The sequence below is a fragment of the Ornithodoros turicata genome, chromosome 7, assembly GCF_037126465.1.
Source record: "Ornithodoros turicata isolate Travis chromosome 7, ASM3712646v1, whole genome shotgun sequence".
Classification (NCBI taxonomy): domain Eukaryota; kingdom Metazoa; phylum Arthropoda; class Arachnida; order Ixodida; family Argasidae; genus Ornithodoros; species Ornithodoros turicata.
The window spans coordinates 24,095,302-24,103,762 of record NC_088207.1 but is presented as its reverse complement, the minus strand read 5'-3'; the positions used below and the strand labels follow the sequence as shown (position 1 = coordinate 24,103,762).

General features: G+C 44.9%; 1 protein-coding gene across 1 annotated transcript; it reads left to right on the top strand.

The window, feature by feature from the left end:
* Nucleotides 1–1,624: 1,624 nt before the first annotated feature.
* Nucleotides 1,625–7,398, top strand: LOC135400372 (tudor and KH domain-containing protein homolog). The gene is made up of 4 exons (XM_064632218.1): nt 1,625–1,965; nt 2,827–3,004; nt 4,536–4,785; nt 6,422–7,398. The coding sequence occupies exons 1-4, from the start codon at nt 1,707–1,709 to the stop codon at nt 7,091–7,093; spliced, it is 1,359 nt and encodes a 452-aa protein (XP_064488288.1). The 5' UTR covers nt 1,625–1,706; the 3' UTR covers nt 7,094–7,398.
* Nucleotides 7,399–8,461: the final 1,063 nt, after the last annotated feature.

Below are 8,461 nucleotides of genomic sequence, written 5' to 3'. Positions count from 1 at the left end.
ACCATGACAGGTACCTGCAGCTCCACTTCTTGTAGATCGCGACAATGTTGTCACAACTTGCTTGGACGGGTGGCACAATGTTATGGTTGTCACGGGTGTCTTTTGAGTCTCGATCATATGTCAGGGGATCGGGTTTAGTAGCGGTTCATGATGCAGCTATCTTTGAGGAACACACCAAGCGCTTTAGTTGCTTTCCGTTGTTGAGCAGGGCACGTCCATGTACCAAGAAGCTTTGCACAGGCTGAACGGGCGAGAGTAGAGCCTCGCAAGGTGGCTTTGAAGTTGGTCCCTGTATCTTGCGTGGATTGGGCACTGGATGATCACGTGCAGCGTGTCCACTGGAGTTTTGCAGGCGGAGCACCTTGGAGATGATGAGAGCCTCATTGGATATATAGTGTTGTTTGGGACTATAGTTTTCCCAGGCGGGTCCTGTGGAGGATCGTTTGGAAAGGTTTCTCCAGGTTCCATGGAATGGATGGTGTCAGCTCAGGGTCTATGCGCAGATAGTCGTCTGCTGGTAGGTTTGCTTTCCAGAGCACCCTGGAGTGTTCTGAGGTCTTTCGTTTGAGGTATGATCTGGCGTCGCCTTTGGTAAACGGTATGGCGCTCAGTTTTGTCTTGTTGAGTGCTGGTTTCGCTGCCTTGTTCGCGGCTTCATTTCCTGGTATCCCACAGTGGGAGGCGACCCACTGGAGTGCTACATGGTGACCCAGTTCAGCGACATCGTTGCATGTCAGGAGAATTTTGTAGACGAGGACATTTCTGTCGCATCGCTTGTCAATTGCTTGGATCGAGGACTTGTTATTCATGACATTCAGGACATATTTCAGGTGCAGTTCAAGTCCAGTTATGCAGGTTCGAATTTCAGCAAGTGCGCTTTGGCGCTGCCAAAGCCCATTTGTGGCCCATTTGCGGCTGCCAAATTTTTGTAGCTATCGAATTCATGAAGAAAAACACTAACTTCGATTGGCTAATTTTTTTTAGCTGACTTAGCAAAATTAGCTTAATTAATGCAACTACAACAACGTGAGGCAAAAACCAAGCAGGACTAAATACCGTTGACCCCAAATTCATACGCTGCATGCTTTTTTAATTTAAATTTGTTGACAATTTGTTGGTTACTAAAGCATCCGTGTAGATATGAATTTTTTCTATACAGTGGGCAAGAAACGCGTGTGAGTGGTCTGTTACAGCCCGAAGCAAATAGCCACTGATGAACGTCCGCCACTCCGCAGAGTTGCAGTCTAGGAAACAAGAGCGCAAGGAGATGTAGAGCATGTTGGTTGGTATACCACATGAAAAAGAACGCGACAGGAAACTCATAAACGGACACAAGTCCGATTATGTATCCGTTTATGTGTTTCCTGTTACATTCTATATCGCACATTCTATACACACATTCGCGCACACACGCACATTATCGCCCCTGATGAAGGACGGACTCCATCCGAAAGCTTGTTCTGTAGTAAAATAAATTATTTAAATGTTTCAATCTCTTTAAACACTTGTCTTATTCACTTGCGAGTGCTAGACTTTTCCCATTTTTGCCTGTTAGTTTCATGTAGTCTAGGGACATCTGGGGAACTTCAGTGTCCGCTCTGGGGGAAAATGCAGGTGCAGGTTGGCAACGCTGCCCTCTAGTCATTATGGCGGCCGTCGAAGTAAATAATCGCATGTGTCAATTTGGTATTTAGACTTTAGACGAGATGGACTCCAGAGCAAAAACCATAGCTTTGTGGGCTGGCCTTGGCCTTGGTGTAACTGTATCTACTGCGCTGTTGTATCTTTTATTGAAGCAGGAGGAAGAGTACGAAGTGAGGCGGAAGAAGGTCGAAACCGTGAAACATAACGTTGCTAAAGTGAAAGTCCCAAAGGAAGTCATAGGAGCTCTTATAGGCAGGCAAGGCGCGAATATAAAAGCTATCCAGGAGAAAACTAACACCAAGATCAACTTTGAACATCAAGGTAAACTTCGCCGGAGCAGTTATACGAACTTGAAACGGGAGAGTACCTCCACCGCAAAAGAAATAATAATTAAAAAAAAAAGTTTGTCGGAAGCCCATTTTTCCTCCGTGACGTTCATGTGGAACTGCTCCCAACTCTTCTTCCCACTCAACATAATCTAGAAAGAGCTTTAGCAAGCAAAACCAAAGTTGAGATTTTGCAGCACACTCATAGTGCAAGGCCCTCCACATCTGTAGATACGTTTTCATTGCCCCTGCCCCCCTACGTGTCCACTGCAAATCACCTGGAAAAAGTTTTCACATTTTCTTTTTTTCATGGGCACAGTGTAAGTAAAAAAATATGCAAGAATGAAAGAACACCGCAGGCATTCTGCTCATAAGTCAGAATTCCAATAAAAAGACATCATTGTCACTTTTTGTATCTTCTAATAATAAACGTTCGTGCACGATCACATACAGTAACACAATAGAATGTTGTCCCGGTAAAAACAATTTTCTTCTGTCAGGCTAATGCGAAAGGTGAACCTACCTACCATGAACCTATCATGCAAATAAAATGAAACAGTACCTTCGAGGCTTCTTTTATATTAACCAGTCACTCAGTTACTGCCTTCGAGGCACGCCTTGGCTTGCATGTCAATGAAGCATGTAAAAAATGAGGACAGAAAATGGAACATGCGAGACAAATATAAGAGGCATTCGGAAGACGGGCTGTTAACAAAAACATCAGCCATTCTGTCTTGCACGACCACAGTTGCTTCAGAGCTTGACGCCCACACCATCTCTTGGGATATGCCTCGTTATTGCAGCGATCAATATGGGTCTTGCATACTCAAGAAATTTGTTTTTATTTCGTAAACAGGTTCCGGTGAAGAAGGCGACCGTATAGCAATCATTCGGGGTACATCCATCGACGTTCAAGAGGCTGAGAATCTCATTGCCGAATTCATCAAGGACCAGTCCAACGTTACTACTGAGACTGTGTTTGTTCCAGTGAAAGCTTGTGGCCGTATCATTGGCAAAAATGGAGAGAACATTAGGTGAGAAGAGTTACTGAGCTTTTAGTATAGACAAAGTCGTTGGCAGGTTAGAGCCGCAAAATATTAAAGTAGTACCTACAAGCGATGACGGCTCACTTCTTGGAACAGCCACTCACGTCTGAAATGCCAAGGATATAACAGCAAAGACTGGAGGATTGTGTGTGTGTACCTTTCCCAGGCATTGAGCAGGTATCTTCTAGATTGCCTCTCTTGGTTCCAATCCCAACTGGCCCTGTCCTGTAACCTCACCAGTAAAGCGCAGACTTTCATGCAAATGCATGTGTTTTTGTTTTTATCGATATGGTTTCATATCCGGACGATGAAAAAGCACTATTTGTCTTGGTTTGGGACTGATCCGAAGGATCCTGTGGTGCATAAAAATTCTCATTTTGTTCGTTGTGATGTGTGCTGTTTGCATGAAAAGTGCATATTTTTCAATGCATGCAATGGCTTTGCTGGTTTTGGGACGGCCATGGATTGTCTTCCGCGAAAATTTTGGTTGGAATCTAAATTTTTCATGTTTTGATTTTTATGCCGTATCGCGGCTGCTCCATCATCCACAGCATGCATGGCTGATGGGTTGTAGTTCACCTTCACCAGATTACCATTAAGAAGACGGGTGCAGTTCGCATTTTAATCGGCATGATGCAGTGTCGAACTCAAAGCCATGGTGAAGCAAGCCCGAGCATGGGCAACACGAAAAAATACAAACATACATGTGTGCCATGCTCAGGCCTTGTTTCGTCATGGGTTTCTTCCACCAGCTAGACTGTGTTTACGCTATTTTATCAAACACAAACGCAAAGCCTTCAGCTCCATGATTTATACCTGTGGCGCAAGTATCCTTTGCTGTGTTCTGCAGGACGAGTGCGGCTTTATTTTAATATACTATCCCTAACAAAATACTCACTTTTTAAAAAATAAGCACTTAATGCATTGTTTTCATACCAAAAACAATGAAAAGCATTGCATATGTTGCGAATTCTTAGTGCATATTTCTAAGATTTTCGGTGCACAGTTGCATGGATATTTCGGCAGTTTTTAGTGCATATTTATCCATGCTCTACTCATCAGTTAGGGCCGAAGTGTTTGCAGTCTGGAAGATTAGGGTCCGAGTCCTAGTAGTGGCACAGAAGGAAAGAAAGGAAGCCGTTCTCCGCTCTATTATATCAGTGTTTTAGCTGTGCAAAAATTGAACATTCATAGGTGGCCCAATACACAAGACTGTGCAGTGGTACTAGGCATGTTTTGTTTACACATTAGTATGTGCATGCTGTTTCCCCAGGGTTTGTTCATTCTTTACTCGTTTTTTACTCTTAATACCTTCTCAACGCTCTTCTCGTCCCCCTATCACAGATCAAAGCATGTTGTAGAGTTTGAAATAGCCTGGAGTAACCCAACTATGTTAATAACCTCTTAATCGTGTATCCGTTACATAGAGACTGCGCACTGTCCCCGTCAGTTCTCGCAGAAACCTTTCCTCTCAACATGAATTGCCATAGAGACCTTCACACATTTTCTTTACTTGCAGGCACATGTGTCGCACATCTAGAGCCCAAATTAAGGTGGATAGGTCCGGGGACGAACATGATCCAAATAGCCTTAAGTGCGTCCACATTTCTGGCACCAAAGATCAGATCCGAGTGGCCATTACCATGATAGACGAGAAGCTGGCTGAAGAAGAGGCTTTCCAACAGCGAGTAGCCCTTTCCTCTGCAGGGCGTGCAGCACTCTACCGCGGACGGCCCATGGCAATAAAAGCCGCTTCTACGGAGGCCAAGGTGAGTTTCACGAGTTAGTTTCAAACCCATCACAAAGGATGTGCTGCTAGATGCACGTTGTCATGTAATGATGCGGATGTGTTTCTTGAACATGAAGGGTCAGATGACTTTGTATTACTGAAACCGTCACTTTGGGTAAAACCTGAAAATTCCTGAAAATTAACTTGCAAAAGTGCAAAGTCAAAGTCAGCCGCCAATAGAGGCACTGGAGAACACGCTAAGCACTGCGTAATGAGTACGGCCACTAGGCATCTCGCTGTTTGTCTGAAGTGCGAGCTATGCACTTTATTTATTTTCTACCTGAAAATGTGCTTTTCCACAGCTCCCGAAATAGAGCCTGCTTGTTATCCCCGGTTATTAAAAAATATCAAAGCCAAAAACACAAGAACCTACGCATGGATATCCCATGTTTTAATGCACAAGCCAAATACTGAGTGGCAGATTCACAATTAAATGGAGGCTATTTGCGTAAGTGACTAATAATTTTTTTCAAAATATGATGGAAGCTAGCTTGGCAAGCTTAGCAGTCAGTAAACCTCCAAACAGTACCAACTATCTTATCAGTACTAACAGGTTTCAGCAGAATGTCTATTTCCACAAATTCCATGCACATGATACAATGCTTAAAGAAAACTTGTGAAATTTGTCTTCCATAAAGTACTTTCCTTCCTAATTGATAGACCCCATTCCCCATAGCATCCTCGCTTACGGACACAAGTTTGTTTAGCTCTGCCTGTGCTGCTTTCCTGTATCGTTGCTAATCTTCAACCGTAATATTAACTTTTGAAATGAAAAAAGACACTATATATGCAGGCATCATGAGGACAGACACAGAAAGCAGGGTTGCACTGTAGTACTATTTACAGTGTTTCATTTTTTTTCTTCTTCTTTTTTGCGGAAGTTTTGAGCTAGCAGTCCTGTATGTACTGTTGTGTCTTATGCGGTCAAGGACACTTCACTCTGGACATCTTCACTGAAAGCACCATGTTTTCTGCACTTGCATGCATAAAAGTGCAGATACTTTGAGATTCGTGAAAGAGCTCAAAAATTTTTCCTTTCTAGTGAATATTCAGTGACCCTGCTTACTCGCATCCAGTGTCATGTGTTTCTCCCAGAGTTGACCACGCCTTGAAAATCATCAGTCTCCCCTGTAGATTCCAGCAGTGCTTATATTATTTTTTCTCATGGACTGTGATTGAATAGAATGCTCTTGCCCAGTCGCTGGTCACTGTTACTGACTACGAAGCATTCAAGAATGCTCTTGCAAGGTACCTTTGTGTGTAAAGTGTAATGCAATCTGTTTTGGCACGTGTCACTTCCTCACAGAAAGCCCCGTGGGGTCGAAGTACCATCGTAAATAAATAAATCCCTAGAGTGTGGTCTTTTCGGGTTAAACCCCGTAAAACCCATTTTTACCCCCAACCTGCATCACGAGCACTTCGGGTGAAACCTGGGAAACCCTGAAAATTAGAACTCCCAGAGGTGCAAATTCAGCTACTCATATAGCTTCTTGTTCCCAGGGTACTCAATTATGAGGGCACTCAAAACTAGATGTAAAAGATCTTTTAGAGCTTAGTGAGAGTGTTCTTGTCAGATAGTAATCGCTTATGTCCCTTCTTATTTTGTTCTCTTACAGGATGGCAGCCAGCAGCAGTACCCACAAGAAGAACTCACGGCCACAGCTAAGGACGGCTTCATTGAGGTCTATGTCTCTGCGCTGGAGTCACCACACCGCTTCTGGGTCCAGCTAGTGGGCACAAAGTCCATCGCCCTCGACAAGCTCGTCACCGACATGACCACGTGCTATTCGCAAGAGCAGCAGCGTGACGCCACCTCCATCGCCAAGGCAGCCGTGGGAGACATTATTGCTGCACGCTTCATGCAAGACGATTCCTGGTACCGAGCACGGATCACTGCCGTAAATGAGAGCGACTACTCTGCTGACGAGACTCAGGTCGCCGTACATTACGTCGACTTTGGCGAGACGGGTACATTCAAGCTGAAAGAAGTGTGCAAGCTTTTGGAGGAGTACCATGAACTTCCCTACCAAGCCATCGAATGTTGCCTGAGTGGAGTCGAACTGAAAGAAGGGAACAGATGGACAGCGGAGGCATGTGATCTCTTCGAATCTCTCTCGTATGCTGGTCTCTGGAAAGTGGTGATGGCAAAACCTGTTGGGAGAGTGAAACGGGAAGAGAGTGCACCGGGCTTTGCGTACCTCGTGGAACTTGTGGACACTAATGGGTCGGAGGACATCAACGTTGGGAAAGAACTTGTCAAGCAGGGATTTGCCCTGCACAAGACATAGGTCATAAAAGCGTTTTTTTTAGTCGCTGCGGTTTGAAGACTGCTAGATAATTCATGCTGTATGTGTGGAAACTGGTGGACTGTGTGCGTGTGTGTGTGTACATGCAATAAGGGTCTAGGTACTCCTGTATGCAATAAAGCTTGCAAATGCCTTGTAGAAACTGTGGCAGGGCAGCGAATAGCATGGCACTAAAGGAGCAGTGAAGTGACAGTTTTCGCTGTTGTGCAACAACTAACATGAGCTCTTAGAGGGGCACTAAGGTGAAAAAATATCTTCTTGGAGAATTAAATATGCTGTTACCTTGACACCAGTACAAAGGGAACAGGACTAAGACAAAGAGCATGTTGGTTCAGACTTGACATGATGGGAACGCAAAAAAACGAGGACAGGCACAGACTGTGTTCACGCAGTTTCTGTCAGTCCTCATCCTTTGGCGTTCCCATCATGTCAAGGATCAAATCGTTCGTCATACATGAGCGAAAGAAATCGCAGTGTATGCTTTCCCTCTCCTCAGCAAGGACGACGGTGGAGAGGCCTCGGATTGGTCTCCTCAAAGCTGTTGGTGGTGATGATGGAACTGCTTGCCATAATCGGCCACGCTTAGGTGGGCGCTGTGCGCCCTGGGCTGACTTCACAGGAAACTTTGCTGACGTTAGTCTTAAAGCGTCTGGGGAAAATGCCTAGGCAGCACAGCCGGCGCCTGGAATCAAACCTGGATCACCTCCCAGTCTCGGCGTGGGATGCAATCACCGTAACCACGGGAGCTGGTAAGGTCTCCTCAAACGATCTATGGCGATTGGCCAAATAACTTGAGGAGGCCAATGAGAGCCAACTCTGCATTGTTGGCCAGAGTAAGAAAGAGGGGAACCATAAGTTGCGGTTTCCTTCGCTCATAAATCACGAACGACGCAATGGATGACTGGCATTCTTTTTGTGTTGGTGTCAAGTTGACGGCATTTTCCATTCCGTTAGGGGAAATATTTTGCACTTCGGTGCCCCTTTAAGAATGAACGATGAGTGCAGCTGACCTGTAGCTCAACAGAGGGGAGCTCGTGAGGTGCACATCCTCTTAGAAACCCTCCACTTCTTCAAAGATTGTTTAAGTGACCGAGGCAAGTTGACGTCACTTCGTGATGCACCAAAGTACCTGCTGCTCCCCTGGGTCTGCTGGTGTCGCGCAACGAATTAGGGTAGGGTGGATGCATGTTTTCTCTGTAGATTTAACTGTACACTGACAATACACTGCACAGAAAGAATATTGTGCATGGTGGCACCTGCAGACTGCTTGAAGAATGAAACCAGGGTTTCGAACCATGCTAAATGTCACTTTTTGCTGTTCATTCTTTTTATACAGGAGCATTGAATGTT